General features: G+C 39.1%; 2 protein-coding genes across 4 annotated transcripts; both read left to right on the forward strand.

The window, feature by feature from the left end:
• Nucleotides 1-3,252: 3,252 nt before the first annotated feature.
• Nucleotides 3,253-13,585, forward strand: ppp1r10 (protein phosphatase 1, regulatory subunit 10). 2 transcript variants are annotated; one of them, XM_058404955.1, is made up of 18 exons: nt 3,253-5,035; nt 7,623-7,735; nt 7,867-7,953; nt 8,044-8,179; nt 8,273-8,324; nt 8,550-8,636; nt 8,801-8,932; nt 9,154-9,259; nt 9,397-9,500; nt 9,616-9,719; nt 9,813-9,972; nt 10,157-10,297; nt 10,392-10,638; nt 10,786-10,861; nt 11,055-11,267; nt 11,354-11,483; nt 11,721-12,089; nt 12,195-13,585. In XM_058404955.1, the coding sequence occupies exons 2-18, from the start codon at nt 7,629-7,631 to the stop codon at nt 12,317-12,319; spliced, it is 2,376 nt and encodes a 791-aa protein (XP_058260938.1). In that variant the 5' UTR covers nt 3,253-5,035; nt 7,623-7,628; the 3' UTR covers nt 12,320-13,585. The 2 variants fall into 2 exon arrangements, with proteins under 2 accessions (XP_058260938.1, XP_058260937.1); XM_058404954.1 differs by having other exon boundaries at nt 3,253-3,603.
• Nucleotides 13,586-17,749: 4,164 nt separating this feature from the next.
• Nucleotides 17,750-19,814, forward strand: agr2 (anterior gradient 2). Of its 2 annotated transcripts, none has more exons than XM_058404474.1 (8): nt 17,750-17,895; nt 18,062-18,200; nt 18,376-18,439; nt 18,825-18,877; nt 19,017-19,093; nt 19,178-19,241; nt 19,338-19,421; nt 19,528-19,814. In XM_058404474.1, exons 2-8 carry the CDS (start codon nt 18,071-18,073, stop codon nt 19,575-19,577), a joined length of 522 nt encoding a protein of 173 aa, XP_058260457.1. In that variant the 5' UTR covers nt 17,750-17,895; nt 18,062-18,070; the 3' UTR covers nt 19,578-19,814. The 2 variants fall into 2 exon arrangements, with proteins under 2 accessions (XP_058260457.1, XP_058260458.1); XM_058404475.1 differs by having other exon boundaries at nt 17,855-17,895; nt 18,020-18,200.
• The last annotated feature ends 1,707 nt before the right edge of the window (nt 19,815-21,521 follow it).

The following is a 21,521-nucleotide window of genomic DNA, read 5'->3' on the forward strand; positions in this document are numbered from 1 at the left end:
ACATACATACATACATATATATATATATATATATATATATATATATATATATATATATATATATATATATATATATATATATATATATATATATATACATATATATATATATATATATATATATATATATATATATATATATATATATATACATACACTATATTGCCAAAAGTATTCGCTCACCTGCCTTGACTCGCATATGAACTTAAGTGACATCCCATTCCTAATCCATAGGGTTCAATATGATGTCGGTCCACCCTTTGCAGCTATAACAGCCTCAACTCTTCTGGGAAGGCTGTCCACAAGGTTTAGGAGTGTGTTTATGGGAATTTTTGACCATTCTTCCAGAAGCGCATTTGTGAGGTCACACACTGATGTTGGACGAGAAGGCCTGGCTCTCAGTCTCCGCTCTAATTCATCCCAAAGGTGTTCTATCGGGTTGAGGTCAGGACTCTGTGCAGGCCAGTCAAGTTCATCCACACCAGACTCATCTGTCATCCATGTCTTTATGGACCTTGCTTTGTGCACTGGTGCACAGTCATGTTGGAAGAGGAAGGGGCCAGCTCCAAACTGTTCCCACAAAGTTGGGAGCATGGAATTGTCCAAAATGTCTTGGTATGCTGAAGCATTCAGAGTTCCTTTCACTGGAACTAAGGGGCCAAGCCCAGCTCCTGAAAAACAACCCCACACCATAATCCCCCCTCCACCAAACTTTACACTTGGCACAATGCAGTCAGACAAGTACCGTTCTCCTGGCAACCGCCAAACCCAGACTCGTCCATCAGATTGCCAGATGGAGAAGCGCGATTCGTCACTCCAGAGAACGCGTCTCCACTGCTCTAGAGTCCAGTGGCGGCGTGCTTTACACCACTGCATCCGACGCTTTGCATTGCACTTGGTGATGTATGGCTTGGATGCAGCTGCTCAGCCATGGAAACCCATTCCATGAAGCTCTCTGCGCACTGTTCTTGAGCTAATCTGAAGGCCACATGAAGTTTGGAGGTCTGTAGCAATTGACTCTGCAGAAAGTTGGTGACCTCTTCGCACTATGCGCCTCAGCATCCGCTGACCCCGCTCCGTCAGTTTACGTGGCCTACCACTTCGTGGCTGAGTTGCTGTCGTTCCCAAACACTTCCACGTTCTTATAATACAGCTGACAGTTGACTGTGGAATATTTAGGAGCGAGGAAATTTCACGACTGGATTTGTTGCACAGGTGGCATCCTATCACAGTTCCACGCTGGAATTCACTGAGCTACTGAGAGCGACCCATTCTTTCACAAATGTTTGTAAAAACAGTCTGCATGCCTAGGTGCTTGATTTTATACACCTGTGGCCATGGAAGTGATTGGAACACCTGATTCTGATTATTTGGATGGGTGAGCGAATACTTTTGGCAATATAGTGTATATATATATATATATATACACACACATGCATGCATACACCAACATAACATTATGACGACCTGCCTAATATTGTGTTGGTCCCCCTTTTGCTTCCAAAACAGCCCTGACCCATCATGCACTGTGTATTCTGACACCTTTCTATCAGAACCAGCATTAACTTCTTCAGCAATTCGAGGAACAGTAGCTCGGATCGGATCACACGGACCAGCCTTTGCTCCCCATGTCTATCAGTGAGCCTTGGCCACCCATGACCCTGTCGCCGTTTCACCACTGTTCCTTCCTTGGACCACTTTTGATAGATACTGACCACTGCAGACCGGGAACACCACCACAAGAGCTGCAGTTTTGGAGATGCTCTGATCCAGTGGTCTAGCCATCACATTTTGGCCCTTGTCAAACTCGCTCAAATCCTTACGCTTGCCCATTTTTCCTGCTTCTAACACATCAACTTTGAGGAGAAAATGTTCACTCGCTGCCTAAAATATCCCACCCACTAACAGGTGCCATGATGAGGAGATAATCAGCGTTATTCACTTCACCTCTCACTGCTCATAATGTTATGTCTGATCGGTTCATGTGATCTGAAACACATGCTCCAGTGGAAGAGATAAGACTAAGAGAAAATTTTAAGTTAAATTTAAATATTTAAGAAATTGCCCAGTTTCTAGGTCACTATTTAAATGTAAGAAAAGTTGCGATGTTGCAGACGCTCCTCAGGTCCAGTCAGATCGGATTATCCCTTCCACTGGAACATATGTTCAGACTAATTGATCTAAACTGGGTCATAAGGTTTTACACAAATTTGTTGAGTCAAATTTAAATCTATTGTTTTAAACTATTACACATGTAATGTCTTGCCTTAATGCACATTAAACATCTTCCAGTATTACTCAATATTTACAATATTCTTTATGAGAATTTATTTATTTTTAAATGTGCTGTTTCTGTTTGTATTGTCCCCTAGCTAAAGGTGTAAGACATTTTGGAAATGAAACATTACTTAAAGGGAATTTTATTGTTTTATTTATTATCTTTCAGTTCTAGTTTTCTTTTGTGTTGTTTTTAAGAAACGGGGGAATTTAAGCTGCAGAGGGAATTCCCTCATTATAGGGGACTTCACTAAGATATGGCTGGCCCTGTAAAAACATTTACAGATATTTGGAAATGAGGTCAACCTTAAAGCTCAATACTTTGAGTTTTAATATTTATTGCACGTGTTGATAGATTCTAGTGATAACTGTTCATTTATTTTTATGCTCCTTTGTGATAAAAGAAAACCCCTGCCTATGTAGTTAAATGTAAATATGTTCACCAGTGTCTTTGTCTTTGTTTACAAATACTATTTTATGACACCTGAATTCTCATATAACATTAAAAATAGCTCACAGCTCGTGCCATTGTTTTCCTTTTTGTCCTATAGCTTTATTCTCCATATGTTTTGCTTTTAAATAAAAGGGAAGAGGACGTGATGGGGGGATGGGGAAGGGGGGGTGGACCGTTGTCCTTGAACAAAAGGTCGTTTCGAGCGAAGGCGCGTGCGCCACAGCTCATAGGCCGAACTGCGCATGCTCACAAAGCCCTATGACGTAAAAATCGTCATCGGTATATAAAGCCGGTCCCCACCCTTCTCGATCATTCCTGGATTTGTCTGAGGTAAGTGTCGTTGTGAGGGTGATTCTCGCAAATTTTTTTTTTTTTTTTTTAAAAAAAAAAAACGCTATTTAATATTTATTTAATCATGTTTTTTGGCCATCATTTTATTTGGATTTTTTTTTATATTGAAAAGTACGGACGATTAAAAAAAAAAAATTACCCCCTTATTTTATTAGTCGTGGGTTTTTTTTCCCCCTTAATCGACGTTTGTTCATCTGCTTTGTTCCAGGTACAAACCGATCTCCCTGAAGCTCTGGGCATCGAGGATTTTTCCAACTGTTTGAAGACTTGAACAAAATCCCCCCAAAAATGTTTTTTTCTACTCGAGTAACGGACATTTGACTTCTATTTTTTCATTTTTGTTTTTGCTCCAGATTATTCAAGAAGGAAAAGCTAGCATTCTAGCCACAACATTCCCGCCCATTAAGTCATTTTCAGTCAAAATGATAGAGTCATGACAGTTTAAGCTGTCTAAAAAAAATTGTTGCTTGTTAAGCACAAAATATTATAGGTACCCGAGACGCAGAGGAGAGTTATAAATAGTAAGTGTTTACTTTCAAACCAATTTGAATCGAAATTTAACGCTTAATCAATTTGCCTGTCTTGGAAATGAGAAATTTCTTACTGAAGCAGCCAGATGGGGGAACAAAAGCTGTGATAAAGCGAGTAAAGCTAGCTAGTTAGTTAGCGTATGAGCTCACACCGCAAAGTCAGCAGCGGCCAAACGCCCTGTTTCTCTTTGTGTGTGTGAGACGGTTTCATCTTCTATTTAATTACTGATTATTAAAAAAAAACAAGAACTTAAATATAAGCTAGCGATCGCTTCTCATAAGCAATCTGTTCATAAAGATTGCCGCAGCATAAAAGCAGGATGTAATTAACTTGTGCTACTGAAAGGAGAGCTCATTGGAACATTCAACGCAATCTGCCCATAAAGATTGCAGGATGACGACTGTGGATATACAAAGGGCTGAAATGTTTCATTATTGGCTTATCTTCTTGTAGCTACGGGGGTGAAATAAACCTTAAAAACGTGTATAGTCTGTTAGCTTGTAGTGGAATATTTTTTATTTTATATATATATTTTTTTTAGCTGCGAAATGTCGAGGCTGTTTATCTGGTCGTGTTTTGCTTTCTAAAATGGCGGACAGGTTGTCCTTTGGCTAAGAATAGGGCAGCGTGTGGTGGCTTTGGTTTGGAAACCAGATCGTACTTGGGGGGTTTTGTTTTTGTTTGGGGGAGTTGTCTCATGTTCTAATCAGAGTCGGACGGTCGGAATTTTATTTTTTGACCTTTTGTTTTTTTTTACCTTTTTCTCTCGCGAGTATAAATGTATGTCGGGTGAAACGTTTTAAGTTAGTTTTCCGGGGTTGTTTGTAACATTTCAAGATGGCGCCCGGTCTTCTTCTTCTTCACGAACGCGAAGCGGTTAAAAGGATAAGAGGGCGGGGCTTAGCGCTTTGGCTTCAGGGACTCCAGAGCGGCACGCGCAGGACTCCTGACAGATGGCGAGAGCCACAGCGGGGCTTCTGTATAAATCTTCCCCCGTTTATATAACGCATCTGTTTTAACACAGCGTGGCCTGGTCATTGTCCAAATCACCGCAATTATTGGATTATTTATTTCAACAATATTGTGTTTATCAACAAAAACAAGCATGAGAGAATTCCATTTTTGGACCAAACCATAGATACATGTTTTGAGGTGATGTTTAAAAGGGGGGTGGGGGGGTGTCATACAATAAGAGGATAACTGTGTTTTCGAGCTTATTATTATTATTACTATTTATTATCTATATTTCTTACGCGATACTTTCGCGCTCACTGTTGTTTCCCAGGGCTCATGAGTAACTGCAAGCTTTGTTTACTGTGTGTAACAGTTGTGACATTTTCAGGAGTTTGTATTGTACCGTGTAACGGAGGTCGATACTGAATTCAGAGACTAAAAAAAAAAACTTCAACAACACTTTTCCGGGTAAGACACAACATGATTTCCTCACACGACTCACATTATATCTGGTTACTTTTAGTTTATTTGACTTTTTTTTTAAATATATATATTTTTAAAATCCCAATTAGCCTTCTCGCCACTCGGGGACCAAAAAAAAATTAACATACAAGATTACAAGAAAACAATTATCTATTTTTTCTATCAAAGATACAAGTTGCATGTTAAAGCTTAACACCATCTTTACCTCATAGATTTAGATATATATTTATATATATATATTTTGCCGTTGTGTAATATGAAGCCCGGGTTTAGTTTTGGTATTGTACAGTCCAAAAGTGAGAGTGTGTGTGTGTGTGTGTTCGGGGATCCTTGGGTTCTGCTTTACACTGAACGGCTGAAGGAGATTCTTAAAGCCCGACGACGCAGAGTGGGCGGGGCGAGAGAGCGTCGGTAGCTCCGCCCAACATTCCGCCTATTTAATAGGCTTCCAAAAAAAAGCAAGGCACCCATGATTTCCTCATAGGCTGGTCTGCTGTAAGGTTGCAACTCAGTGGACCCAAGCACTTGAAATACTCATAGTCAGTTATTTATTTATTTTTTAATTTATTATTGTGTAAATAATTTATCTATCACATACTGCTAGTGTTTTAATTAATTTTTTTAGTTCTGTGTTATGTCTCCAGTATAGTTATATTTTGGTGGTGTTGTTTTCACTAAGGATTAAAATGAATAATTTCTCAGTTTCCTCTATTTGTAAACAACCTTTAACACCTGCAGTTATTTATTATTCAACACCAATGAACAATTTTGACAACTGTAGTACATAACGCAAGTTTTAATTAATAATCTGTTAACAGTTCTGACAATTTAATAGCATTATAGTGCAGCTGATGCATTAATAACCTGATTATATTTGTATTTATATATATATATATATATATAATTAATTATTATATATATAATTATATATATATATATATAATTAATTATTATATATATAATTATATATTAATTAGTTGCATGGGTATTAGTCATTTATGTATATCTAATTAAGATGTATACTCTTATACACAGTACAACTGTCTTAGAATTTAGGCCACAGGTTTAATATTTTATATACATGTTCAGTAGTGTTTATGTCTTAGAAAGTATTACACAATCCTGTTATCGGGTGAGGTTTACACTTGTGGCTCGGTCATTACCTTGCACAGTTTTTACTGCTACCTGGGAAGGAGGTGTACATTCTGGGCTGTACTAAGGCACATGTTTTCATTTCAGTTCTCTGTTTGACTGTGTCTTTTATGTGGGAATATTTTTCAATCAAATGTGACAACACTCCTTGAACGAGATCATTACATCAGTATTTGACTGTGCAATTGAAATGACTATTTCACAGAACATCACAATGACCACAGGTGTAGTAAAACAGTTGAATAATAATAAAATTTGCTCTTCAGTGTTTAGCTTTTTGTACATTTTTCTCCAGTACGTACGTTTTATGTGTAATTCTCAATAACTCTTCTGTAACCAAAATGCAATTAAATAAATTGACACATGGCTACTTGTTAAAATTAATAATCAAGTAAACTCAAAGGTTTTATATGTTATTTTTAATTATTTTTTTTGTTTTTAGTTTGAACTAAACATGATGTATGTCCTTTTCAAATATTTACATACACATCATGATAAGGAGAGCAAGGTGGGTCATGTGTTGGAGGAAGGTTGTAATAATACACATGTGAAGTGTACCACAGTGAATATTGTGAACCTCTTATGAACAGTATTAACATAAAGCATTTTCATTCCTACCAGACATTACCTCCCACTTATGCCATTTACATACAGTTTATTTTATGTGAATATACTTTAATAATATATGTAAGCAGTGTTCTATGCTAGAGATTGGTTAGGAGGAAATCATATTATAGTGCAAAGTCATTTTCTCTGTCATGTTCATTATGTATATACTTTTTTCATACCACATGATTTGGTCAACTTTGTCATTCCTTTTTTCCTCCCAGTTGTCTAAATATAGTTTTTGCGTCACTGAAGATGTGTGTGCTTTGCCAGCCATTCAAATGACAGTGCCTTTATTTTGGATCAGGCCTAGCCAGGTTCATGAACATACCTATGGGAAGTCTCATGCTGATTTTATGCCACGTGACCCAACCTGTCCCATTTGTGGTTTCGGATAGAGCTGGGATCGTGATAGGCTCTGGCCTGAGGTCTGTGGAAGTGATGCAATTGTACAGCTCAACAAACAGCTCTTTGTGGTAGTACGAGTGAATTCAAAAGTTGTGTTTGTGGTGTGATGGAATAAGGATGACAGCTGATGGGAATTTTCTGATGGGCTATGTCATTGTACTGGCTTAGTACTGGTCCAGTAAAGCATGCATAGTGCAGAGTTGATTTCAGCCTGTGTGTGTGGTATTTGGGTGTTCCAATGAGCTCTCTCAATCTACTTTTAACATAATCTTCAGGGTTAACGACACCTGTGGTGAATCACTTACTGCACAGATACACCACAGTAACAGCCATTGTGTGGCTTCAGACAGTGTATAACTGCTACTTACTCTCTCTTTCACTCTCTCTGCCTTGTCTTTGTGTGTAGGCTGTAATGGCAGTAGGCCCAGTGGACCCCAGGGAGGTGCTGAAAGGAGTGGAGTCTCTGTTGGGGAAGGATGGTGAGCTCCGAAGCCTGGAGGGCGTTGCCAAAGTATTCAGGTGAGACTTGAACACATGCTGTCCAGGTGCACAGGGATACAGGTTTATATATATATTTATATTTATATTTATATTTAACCCCATTTGATCAGTATTCTAATAATTATTTCTTCTGACTCTTTTGGGTGCAGTCTCATGAAGGCCTCTCATAAAATGGTCAGCAGGTGCATGTATCTGAATATCTTACTGCAGACCAAGTCACACGACATTCTTAATCGGTAAGTATATATAACTATTTAGGACCACAGTGCAACTTTATCACTTTTTATATGAGTTTGTCCCAAGCTGAATTTTATACTGCTGTACAGATTTATCCGCGTTGGTGGCTACAAGTTGTTGAACTCCTGGCTGACTTACTCCAAAACGACCACCAATACCCCAATGCTGCAGCTCATTCTGCTGACTCTGCAGAAACTGCCTCTCACAGTGGACCATCTCAAACAGGTAGCTGGTTACTTTACATTCTTGCTACTGCTGTTTATATGGACACATTTTTTTTTTGAATATTATTTGATTATTACCTTTTTCTCATACTAGAACAACACAGCAAAGTTGGTTAAGCATCTGAGCAAGAGCGGAGAGACGGAAGGTAAGTGTCCATTCGTGGTGTACACCGATGTATACGTCAAGGTTTAGTAGGAACTTGTTTAGAAGTACATGTCTCCTAATTCCCTCTAATCAATAACTAAACACTGTTGTGCCCCACCAGAAGAGCCCTGTTCCATATAAGACAATCCGCTAATGTTGGTCTTAACACTTTACTGAGAGTTCTTCCTGTTTGCTCAGTCCTGCCTGTCGGTTGTGTTCTTTGCAGAGTTGAGAAAGCTCGCCTTGGTACTTGTGGATGGATGGATGGCCATCATCCGCTCTCAGAGTGTTTCCAGCGGCGCCTCACCTAACGGTAATGCACTTTTCTCTTCTCTCTCTATTTCATTCTTGTATGGATTTCATCACCTTCTGTGTTTTGTTCTGACCCACATCGTAATGTCATAATACAATCAAAATCTGATTTCATGTGCCCTTATTTGGTGCTCTAATATTCATGAGACTCGTAATGTTTTTCAGAGAAGAAACGAAAGAAGGAAGATATTAAAGTGCGTCCTGAGGTGAAGACTGCGGAGAAAGGGACAGAAGAGGAGAGGAAACGAGAAAAGCCCAAGGCCCATGCACCTAGTCATGCTAAGATCCGTTCCACAGGTCTGCTCCCCAGCTTTATGATGTCACCTTCATTTACAGTGCATGTTGTGTGTTAATGTTAATATATTAGGCTGAATTTTGCTGTTTATAATATGTTCAGATAGAAAGAATGTAATTTAATCTTTTAATTGGTTGTGGGTTTAATAATTTTATTTTTTTAGGTTTGATTGTTTCTCTTAACATTGCTCTTTTGATTATTTAATTTGTCTTATTTTGAACAGGTTTAGAGGTAGATACTCCAACACCTGTCCCTACAAAAAAGGTCCCTGCAGTCCCCCAGCTTGGAGACAAATACAACATCAAACCTGCTGTCCTTAAGAGGCCTAGGTAAGTTATATATGTATTAATAATCCTGTAATAACCTGCCTTGGTGTTACGCAGCTTCCATTACGTAAACGTTGCCTTTGCTGCCCTCTGGTGGTGATACGGTTTAATTTTAAGCTCGGTCATGTTGCTCCCTCCAGCTCTGCTCTATCAGATGCACCGCCTGTGGAGAAAAAATACAAGCCTCTTAACACCACCCCCAACTCAGCCAAAGAAATCAAAGTCAAGCTCATACCTCCACAACGTAAGCATATCATTTTGCTGTTTTAATACACAATGATTTAGTAATATAATTTTGTGCATATTTATGTAGTTTACCAGTTTGTTTTAAACATATTTTTCTTTGTCCATTCTATTAGCTATGGAGAGTTTGGGCTTTCTGGATGCGCTTAATTCTGCTCCAGTGCCTGGAATCAAGATCAAGAAGAAGAAACCTAAGGCAGTCTCTCCTACATCTAACAAGGTAGGTTATTATTTCCCTTTTTTAGGTTTTCCTCCACAGGAATAATTGGACAGGATAAATTCACTTTTTCTCTTTTCTCTGAATTTTCCACAGCCATGTCCATTTGAAAGCAAGCCCCAGCCATACTCAAGCACGCAGACCAAGCCTTCTTCCCCTGAGGCTCCTGCTTCTCATACTCCTCCACATGAGCCCCAAGACCTGGAACAGCCAGGGACGCCTGTCCCAACTGAGGACCCTGAGGCTATGGACACTGGTGAGTTCACTGAAACCCCACACTCCCCCTTGCTGTCCTCTGCACCCACATTACAGAGAACTACTAAGAAGTACTACAGGTTATTAAATGTATAGTAACATTAAGTAAAGATGAATAGAACCCTGAAGTACGATGGTGAAGATGCTTTTTGACTTAATAAATAAAGTGCCTCTGCCTCATACAGATAAGCCAAACGCACTTGCAGAGCCACGTGGAGAGGAAGAGAGCCTGACAAAGAAAGGCAAGAAAAAGAAGAGCGTTCGCTGGGCTGAGGAAGAGCAGCTCAAAGAATATTTTTACTTTGATCTGGATGAGACGGAGAGAGGTAAAGACAAAACCAACTTGTTCACACCTCAGTATATTTGTTCAAATTAAGCTTGTTTGCAGGTAATAATTCACATTGTTTGTTCCTTCCTCAGTAAATGTAAATAAGATTAAAGATTTTGGTGAAGCGGCCAAGCGGGAGCTGATGATGGACAGGCATACATTTGAGATGGCCCGGCGACTCTCGCATGACGCCATGGAAGAGCGGGTGCCCTGGACACCCCCGCGACCTTTGATCCTGTCAGGCTGTCTGGTCAGTCCAGGGTCCAACAGCAGTGAGAAGATGACCCAGAGGGACAGAGAGATGGGTATCCTCCAGGAAATCTTCCTCAACAAGGAGAGGTAAGTATCTATTTGCTTGGAAACTTCTCATGTTTTATTTATTTATTTCTAATTATTATCAGATTCATTAATGCTTTCCAAGATGCGTTTAGAACCTTTTAATATCATGCCAGGTAGGAATAACATGTCCCTTCTTTTCTTGTTTAGTGTCCCAGACAGCCCACATGAGCCAGACCCAGAGCCCTATGAGCCAATGCCTCCACGTCTCATTCCTCTGGATGAGGTAATTTTTTTAAACATTTTATCATGTCAGTGATCTGAAGCAATTTACTTTTTCAGTGTTTTGTGCCACTCTGATGATGATGGTGCTAGCTAGCTAACTTTCAGATTTAACAGATATGAATATTGATTTGCAAGTTCTTCATGATGGATTATTTCCTTTAACTTTTATGCCCTCTGTCTCTGTGATGATCCAGGACTGTACGATGATGGAGGACAACTCCATGGACATTGGCGATACTGCGGCATCAGGCCCTGCCCCTGCAGCCCAGGAGAGCTCTAAGCTGCCTCCTGTCCTTGCCAATCTTATGGTTAGCCTGAACAGCAACCGCAGCCCCCAAGCTCAGAACAATGCACCACCTCCAAACAACCCAGCTATGAATGTCCAAGAACTGCTCAGCTCCATTATGGTGTGTTTCCTCACTTCCCCTCTTTCTCTTGTATGAGTCTCTTTGTTGTCCAGTGGCTAATTTATTTGTGTTTGATCTTTTGTTAGGGTGCTCAAGGGTCCAACCAGTCAGCAGAAGACCTCATTAAGCTGCCTGATTTCTCCGACAAGATCAAACAGCTTTTGGGATCTCTGCAGCAGAACCAGAACCAGAATCAGCAGGGCAATGCACCACCTAGTAAGCAGTTCAGATTAAATACTGCTACATTTGACACACAACCACAAATTATTTCCTTCTCTTAAATTACACAGAATAATGTATAAAAATGTGTTTTGTATTAATGTTTATTTGCTGCATTTACAGTGAGTTGGTGTGTAAACAGTAGAAGCCGATTACATTAAAACACATTGGAGTGTTAAACAGTGTCTTTATTTTATAAGACTAATCATTTGCATTGTGATTTTCCTTTTGTAGTGAATGCAGGTCTGCTTGGCCATGGTCCCAACATGAACATGAACAACAACATGAATATGCCTATGCCCATGAATGGTGGTTACCCACCAAACAAACCACCTGGCGGGCCTCATTTCGGTCACCCACCCCCTCCTCATGGGCATGGACCTCCATTTGGAGGAGGCCCACGCATGATGGGCCCTCCACCTGGACCTGGACCTCAGGGCAGAGGAGGGGACAATGGAAACTACTGGGGAGATGACTCTATGCGGGGTGGCCCACATCGAGGCGGCCATTTTCACCGGGGGGGAAGAGGAAGAGGAGGAGACCAAGGATTCAGAGGACGGGGAGGACGAGGGGGACCACGTGGAGGACACAACAACATGGGTGGTAAGATCATATCTAGTACTTTATAGAATTTCTGTTTTTTTAACATATATTTTTGGTATCTTTGTGGGCTTATTTTTAATTTATTCACGCCTTCTTTCTCATTAGACATGTCCAAAAGACCTGTGTGTCGGCATTTCATGATGAAAGGGAACTGCAGATATGAAAACAACTGCGCTTTTTACCACCCGGGTGTGAACGGTCCTCCTCTACCCCCTCAGCACGGACATTAACTCTGACCTCAACAGACTCTCCTCAGCCTTGAACTCTTACACTGGTTGTGATCCTGCCACTTACTTTCACTAGAGGGCAGTAGAGCACATTTTGAAGACTTAATTTTTTTTTTTTTGGAACAAGATCATTTGATTCCTCTTCAGTGTTTACAGAGACGATGAGACACACCATCAGTCCGGCTGGACCTTGACATGGTTATTCCTCGTGTGTCTTATTGGAAATGAAAGCTTATCAATGACTTATTCATAACAACAAACTAAATCCTGCGGTGATTGTGTGTAAATACGCCGTTCTGATGTATATACAAAAACTCAGTGTTAAGATCATTCGTGTACATATTACATATATTTTTCGGTCATTTGTATGACACTGATTTAAAACTGCTGAAGAATGTGCCACTCTTTGATGACCACTATTGCAGCTTATTTTTGATTTACACTGTTATACGAGATGTATTTGCTTTGGTAGTATCCATGGATTTATTTTTTTTTATTTTTTAACCTGAGACTATGAATTTGGTTCAGCACTACAGAACTTTTTGAAGTGTGAATGTGTTCCCATTTGTAGGTGTTTTTTTCATGTGAGGGGATTGTCCGGTTCCTTAAGTTTTAAGCAGGTTAAAGACAATGCCTCTCTGCCATCACCTGTGGTACATAACAGCACATTTTAGCACCTCAATTTTGTATTCCAAAGTTTAAGAACCAGCAATACCTTCAGCTGCTTGACTGATACAAAGCTGGATTAAACACGCACACGCAAGTGCATAATAAGTGGCTCATAATTAGGTTCTCTAGATTGCTATTTACGTTTGAATATCTAAACAGAACTTGTGTAAAAAATGTGACAATCAGGACAATTAGGGTGTTAACAGTGATTGTTGTGTCATTCACTCTGTGTGTGTGTGTGTGTGTGTGTGTAGTCACACTCTCAAGTTGTGACTAGTCTCACTCGTGGTCATGTCACGTATATATATCCCCATGCAGCAGTGCTGAACTGAGCCTGAGGCTCTGAACCACTCTCTGGGCCAACGCTAGTGTTTTCTGTGAAAACAGTGGCCTTTGTGTCTCTTGTGGGACTACATTGTCCCCCCCCCCGGTTTTTATTTTTATTTTTTTAAAACCTCTATCCAAATGAGGTTTTGTTTCTGTTATAGAGGTATGTGTCTGCTTTACAGTATTGCAAAGACACACATTTATGAGCATATATATATATATATAATCTGTAAAGGGTTTTTCTACATGTATTAATAAATGTTCTAAAAATAATTCATTCTGTCACACACATGTATGTGTATATGTATATCACAAGTTTATTTATATAGCACCTTTCACACATGTAATGCAGCTCAAATGCTTTACTATTAGAGTTGATACACTATATTGCCAAAGGTTTTGGGACATCTGTCCATCTTTACATGCATGTGAAGGTAATATGGAGTTGGCCCGCCCTTTGCAGCTATAACAGCTTCAACTCTTCTGGGAAGGCTTTCCACAAGGTTTAGGAGTGTGTTTATGGGAATTTTTGACCATTCCTCTAGAAGTGCATTTGTGAGGTCAGGCACTGATGTTAGACGAGAAGGTCTGGATCACAGTCTCCGCTCTAATTCATCCCAAAGGTGTTCTATCAGGTAGAGGTCAAGTTCCTCCACACCAAACTCACTCATCCATGTCTTTATGGACCTTGCTTTGTGCACTGGTGTGCAGTCATGTTGGAACAGGAAGGGGTCATCCCCAAACTGTTCCCACAATGTTGGGAGCATGAAATTATCCAAAAATGTCTTGGTATGAAGTTGAAGCATTAAGAGTTCCTTTCACTGGAGCTAAGGGGCCGAGCCCAGCCCCTGAGACACAACACCTGAATTCAATGATTTGGAGGGGAGGGGTGTCCCAAAACTTTTGGCAATATAGTGTTTAAAAATGAAAATTGTAAAGAAAAATATAAATAAAGAAAATAAGCACGAAACAACTCAAAAAATGAAAGTGAAAAAACAAATAAAAGAATAAAAACTAAGACAAATTAAGATGCAAAATAAAATGTATTCTCAATGTTCCGTTCAGATTGTTAAATAAATGTGTTAACTCTGGTACGTTTTCTATAGTAACAACAAACACAGGTGTGAGGAGTGTGAGGAGACATGCAAATTATAGAATTTTAGTAATAATTAGTAATATGGCAAGTTTAATTGTTTGTTTTAAAGAGAGGGTGTTGAGGAAACTGTCTGTCTGTAATTAACAAACTAACTTGTTCTGCACATGCACCCCGTCGTTAAGCGTGACTATAAGTGGATAAAAGTTATGACATGATGTTCTTTATTATAAAAATGTTCACCTCTGGCTGACGTTCTGGCTATAAACGGAATAAAACCCTCAGGACAGGAAAATAGCCGTACATTCCAAAGTGTTTTATTCCTTACCTACTCATGATTTGTACATACTTTATTCAGATTTATATTTTATTGGTCACATACACAGCCAATAAAGGGGAAGGGGATTTTAAAGAAATGTGAAATAAAATGAATGGAGTAAAATAAGATAACAGAGATAAAAAATGTGCAAAGTATAGAGCAATGGAAAATGAAAAAAAGTAGACTGGAAGATAAGTAGGCAGAATATGTAAAGATGCAGCATATGAAAATGATACAGTGACTAGAGAAATATGGTGATGAATCAGAATGAGGTCTATGATGTCAGTCGGGTTCGAAGCGGTTTATAAACTTTACTCTCGTTCAATAGTTGTTTGCACTCTGCTTTTTTTAACAGCTAACTGCAGTGAGCCAGTCTTTATTAGCCCATCACTGTGGCTGAACCTGCCTGCGTCTGTTGATTCGTTTGACTTCCTAGCTGCAACATCCGTGTTCTCAAGGCGGGCCTGGAGCAGTGTGTGTGTGTGTGTGTGTGTGTGTGTGTGAACAGGAGTGGCTACAACACTCTGCCCTTAGGCGCAAATATTGACAAGAGGGTTTCAGTACACCTCAGCAATTCACTGATAGAAAATCCACACACCCATTCACAGTTCTACGGCTGATATGCTTTAACTTTCCTGCGTCCACATTTTCTGACGGCAATAAAAGTGGCCTTGGTCATGTGTTCGGCAAAAAAGAAACCAGCCTTTACTTTATCAAGTGTAATAAAAACAACACATTTGCTCAGTGATAAGCATGAACATGCAGATTGTCTCTGCTATAACAACTCATCGTAACACATCGTGCATCTTGTTTGTGAGAACATGGCTGAAGAAAATGGCTGGTGGCTGCCCGAGCTCGGAACAAAGGCAGCATTGATCGCTGTCGCGCTGCCATTATCCCAGAGGCTTTTAATCAGGCCTTCAATCCCAGCATTGTTCCCTTCAAGAGGCCGACTGCTGACGATGTCCTCAGGGATGGCTTTATTTATTTATTTTTTTAACTAGAAACCGAGAATCATTTATTCATCTTCAGTCAGGGTCACAGTGGATCTGGAGCTTGTCTCAGGAACACTGGGTGTAAGGCAGGAATACGCTCTGGACTGGATGCCAGTCTATCACCAGGCCCAACACATAGTCTTAAATTCAAACTAAGGGGCTTGTTTTGGGAGATGGGAGGAAAACGAAGAACCTGGAAGGTTCTCATGTGAACAACGGGAGAACCCACTTCACATAACACAGACTCAGCATTGACCTGTAGCTTATTATTTTATTTGTTTTTACTAAACTATTAATTTCTACATGTTATAGTAAAATACAGTGAGGCCCAAGAGTCTGATACCATCTAAGATGTAAGTTTTCATTAACATATATTTTTTAATTTATTTAAAAAGTAAATGAAAAATTCCAGACTGTGGAAATATTTAAAATAAAGAAAGTAAATGTTTAATTTCTTGAATATTTAATATCCAGGATTCTGCACTATTTCCAGAGCCCTGTTTAATTTTTCACACTGTCATTAAAGCAAAAAAGGGGGAAAAACCAAATATTAAGAGACTGTGAAATTCATGTCAGTATTTGAAAGATTCTACTTTTTACTTTTTACTTTGTAATGAAAATCGTTGCATTAAATTAGAATAAAAACTAGAAGACTTTTGGACTCCACCGTAGCTGTATGTTGATGCGTCTATAAAGTGATATATGGGAAATAACACAGCACCGGTGAACACACGTGTTATTAGAGGATTGGCAGTTCATTATGGACACGTCAGTGTTCCCAAACTGCGTTAACAATCAGTCGGTTTCCTCCTCGAGGGATTCCAGTTGGTTAGCAGGGACACGAGCATTGTGTACATAAAACACACCCAACCTTCAGACTGGCACATCAACCTCGATACAGTGAATTTTTTTTCGAAACTTTTAAGTTATATAGAACAATACTCGAAAAGAAACAATAGAGTATCGTGGAAGAGGATCTCGTGCTACAGTGGAATTCCAAGTGCTAAAAGATCAACATCCAGCAAACCCTCTTCCTTCCTCTGCTTGGGTTTCAGCCCAGGAAAACAATACCAGTGGTACAAGTAATCTAAAAAATAACACTCTAGAAAATCTAAAACTTGTCCAATCTAGGTCTCCTTTACAAAATACTAACTAGTGTATGGGTAGTAAATAGATAATAAATGATTTAGTAATCCATTTCAACTGATTAGATTTGTTCGAATTGCTCAAGCATAGTACTTTTCAGTATACTGTACTGATGCACGATAACCAATTGACCAAAGGTCTACATTTTCTTTAGATGGTTTATTTAGATATATTAAAAATAAAACTACTATATAAAAATACAGTTACACTAGAATATATCTTCATATGCGTATATCCGCTTAAGTACATCTTATAGCAATTAAGAATTTCTTTTTAACCACACGCATATAGACTGATTTTAACTGCATAACGACAATGACAGATACATTTCTAGGCCTTTTCTGATATATTTTATACACAAGATGCAATACTAAACAGCACTTAATTGAACTTGTATGTAAGTAGTCGCATTAATTCCAAGATAATTAAAACGTTTTTCTATATAATGAATCATTATGATCAATATGATTATAATAAATTCATTACTTTTTCCTAGGGAAGTTTTTTTTTTTTTTTTTTCTCACTCGGAATAACACGTCATGGTTTTGTCAGGGGTAGTGAAAGCCGATTAATAGAAGCCTGACATCACGTCTAAGTCCTGAGCCAATCATAAAAAGCCTAATCGTTAAAGGCTTTGCCTAGATTTAATGACATTCTGCTGACCTGGCCTTGGATCCAAGCCAACTGCAACCGAAATGAATAGGTTTTCTTCATTTTTTGGATCTTTTAGATAAATACCACACCTCTCAAAAATGCATCACGCTTTTCACTTGTATTCAACTGATATACAGGCAAAACATTTTGCTCCGAATATAGAAGAGAGGAAATGTGAACATAAAAAGTAAATAGGAACTCTTTTAGGATGGTGTAGAATCAGGCATTCCTGAAGAGGAAAAGAGGAGAGGCGGGACATGCAGGTGCACAGGTGTATAAATGCAGCTCAGGTGAGAGTGAGGCACCACAGCAGGACTGGGAGACTGAACACACACACACACACACACACAAACGCTAAAGGGAAACCTGAGAACAGGTGAGAGCCTTTTTGCATTGACAAAAACTTTCCTTTTTTCTCTTTCTGCTTTCATTCTAAGAGGCTTCTCTTTGTTAGACAGTCAGACACTGTTGACATTTCTATCTTACTCTCTCTGTACAAGAAAAGAGAAACAATATTCAGCCTTCTGATCTCTTCTGTTCAGCTTGTGAAGATGATTAAAGGACTTCTGTCAGTGCTCTTGGTCCTGGTGGTCGTGACTGCCACCATGGGAAAGCCAGAGAAAACCAGTGAAAAGCCAGCAGTCAAGAAGGAGAAACGAATCCCTCAGACTCTCTCCAGAGGTGAGTATGGATGACTTCCACATTAGAACGCATTGCTCAGCGAGCGCTTTACGTTTTATTCTGTTTATTCTTATTTACTTGATTCTCGTGTATTCACCTCCATCAGTGAAGCTCATATTACCTGATCTCAAATTGCGAGAAAGCTCTTTGTGACTTCGCTGTTTCTCCTTCTCAGGATGGGGAGATCAACTGATCTGGGCTCAGACCTATGAGGAGGCGCTCTTCTTGGCTCGTTCACAGTGAGAAATGTTTAACTTCCTTCATCTAGAAATATATCGAGGCACTGTTAGCACATGCCGGATATGTTTATCAAGCATTTCTATAGTAATGAATAGAATGAGGTGTTGAGGAATTCGCTTCATTGACCAATATCTTTTACAGGCATTTTGGCATAGCAAATTCCAATAAAATAGCCTATAGCTTATCCTGTTTAATAAACATTTTAAGGCACATTCTGGAGTGAATCAAGCATATCTTTACTAAAAACTTGGATGATGTATTGCAATTTGCTTCATTGTCCAACAAGGAAATGAACATTCTTTGGTCAAAGAAGCCTTTACACACAGTGCTGTGAATGATTGCTTTAAACTAGTTCATCCAAATCTCGAATTCTATTTTTTACAGAAACAAGCCCCTGATGGTGATCTTCCACTTGAGTGAATGTCCACACAGCCAGGGTAAAATTTGATATAATCCTGCTCTTCAAGAAATTTCCTATCCGTCAATGTTCAAGTGGTTATTTGCGCATTTAAAGAATTAAGTCAACCTCTTTGCCAAATGTTAGATGAGCAAATATTTGGTTTGTTCCTTCGCCAGCCTTGAAGAAGTCTTTCGCTGAGGACCAACAGATCCAGAAAATAGCGGACGAGGACTTCATCCTTCTGAACCTGGTGGTGAGTCTCAAATCTTTTAATGTCTACGTATTTCTCTGTGGATGATGTGGAAATGATGTGAATCTATGAATCTATGCATTACAGTATGAAACCACAGATAAGCACCTGTCTCCTGACGGTCAGTACGTTCCCAGAATCATCTTTGTCGGTGAGTGTGTTATACCTGAAAGATGACTCTATAACGATTACAAAATGACAAAGCGAATAAAAAAATGACCTCTTTACTTTTTTTTCCCCCTCCCAGATCCCTCAATGACCGTACGTGCGGACATCACTGGACGTTACTCCAACCGCATGTACGCTTATGAGCCCAATGACACGAAACTCTGTAAGTGGACCCGAATAATTTATTACATTTTTAGAACAATCATTAGAGAACACATAATCATAGTGAATCCTACTACTATTAATTCCATCTTTATTCACTCCCACAGTGTTGAACAACATGCTCAGAGCCAAGAAGCTCCTGAAAACAGAGCTGTAAAATACCACCTCATGATGTCTTCCATCCTGGAGTGGATTTTCTCCCCCAATTAGAATTTATGCTTCTTAATCTGTTATAATACTGTACAAAAACCGCACTGGAAATCTTCGAAGTCATTTTTTGGATGTATTTTGTTTTGAGATTCTGTTACCGTCAGCCTTGCAGACCGACTTTTCATCTAATGTACCGCATCAGGGATGCATATGTTTTGGATAAATAAAGATAAAATCTGTTAAAGTCTGTTGTTGTGTCTTTGTAAGTAACGGAATGAGCGACTCGCCCACATTTCCGGCCTTCTAGCTAGTAAATAATTGGCCTCACTAATGTGTTCAAACAGGTAGGGTTGAAGTTTTACTTATTCCTAACCCTTGTGGGATTTTTTTGGGGGAATTTGTCTCCTTTGCCTGTACTTTGCCTATAAAAATAAACCTATAAAAATATTCACGAAGTGGCTGGTATCTATGCTATACCACTATATAACACTGCTATTTCGTAGGACACTTAATCAAGTATAAGCAAAGAAATATGATTCATTTTCTCTTCTACTGACTTTGTGCCCGATTCAGCTAGAGTTCATTACCTAACACATCCTAGAGGATTTAAATGGAACTGATTTTACAATCCAAAGAGTCCCAGTTTGAACAGGATGCATGCTGACATGGAGCGTGGAATGTGTCGCTATAGATGTGATGTAGAAAAGACATCACAATCTGCCAACAACCAACAACTTAGGCTTATATATATATATATATATATATATATATATGAAATACAACACTTAGAATCAATAAGGATGTGTTATTTGTGGCTAGGAATATTTTTTGAGTTAGCTTAAGAATGCTTTATTAAAAATAGAACCTCATAAACAGCTATTATTTAGCAGACATTAACTTCTGAGGTATTTTGCCAGATTCTTGGACTAATGACAGGAAAATATCAATAGTATAGGAAATATTATTCCTTAGTAGTTTCCTAATACATGACATTTTTAAGTACACGATTAGAAAAAAAGGTTTCTTCTTGGACTCTGTGTTTTCAGTCCCACTGGTTACAGCAGCAGAATACAGCAGAGGTTTTATTGCAGAACAGCAATTCTTCAGAAAGCTACAGTTAACATATAATACACATATCGAACAAGTAAAAGTGATCATGATGTTTAACGTTTTGTTAGGTTGTACTGGAATATTGGTTTGCTGGATTCAGAACAAAGCATTTTTTTACGTTGCCACCTCACAGTTTCAGGGTCCCCCTGTTGGATCCCGAAGCTCAGGTTACTGTCTGTGTGGAGTTTTGTGTTCTCTTGTGTCCATGGGCTTTTTTTTTTTTCCTAGGTTCTCCAGTTTCCTTGTACTATCCAAAAAAAGGTGCATGTAGGTGAATGGGTTCTATTAAATTGGTCACTAGCTGTGATTAATGGTGCCCTGTGATAGCCTGGTGTCCTATCTGGGCTATCTCACATCCAGGGTTTCTCGAATAGGATCCAGATGCCCCTAGGAGAAATGACAGGATGTCCTTAAACATGGGTTGATGATTTTGATTAACGGGGCACCTCGTTAATGTATATAATTAATAAACGGATTAAAAAAAATAGTCAGAGAGAGCTTTACAGGGACATCATGGTGCAGCTTTTTTTAAGAGAAAATAAGTGTAGTGAATTAATGCATAGCTCCAGGAAATCTGGCATGCTTGACTGGTTTAGCCCAAAGCTTGGGTTAAAGGAAGCCCACCAACTCATATCCTGTTAGGGTGGGGTTAAGTGAGAAACCGGTGAAGTGTTTTACAGGAATCTCTGTTGCCTAGATACCTGATTACGAAAGCAGGTCAGCGAGTTTTATTTTTGTCTGACTCTGATTGGTTTTAACAATGGAGGAAACAATTAGTCTTAAAAAAAAAAAAAATCCAGAGAACAGGAAAGAAAACTGAAACTTTCTATAAACCCTACAA

This window comes from Hemibagrus wyckioides, linkage group LG12 (genome assembly GCF_019097595.1).
Source record: "Hemibagrus wyckioides isolate EC202008001 linkage group LG12, SWU_Hwy_1.0, whole genome shotgun sequence".
NCBI lineage: Eukaryota > Metazoa > Chordata > Actinopteri > Siluriformes > Bagridae > Hemibagrus > Hemibagrus wyckioides.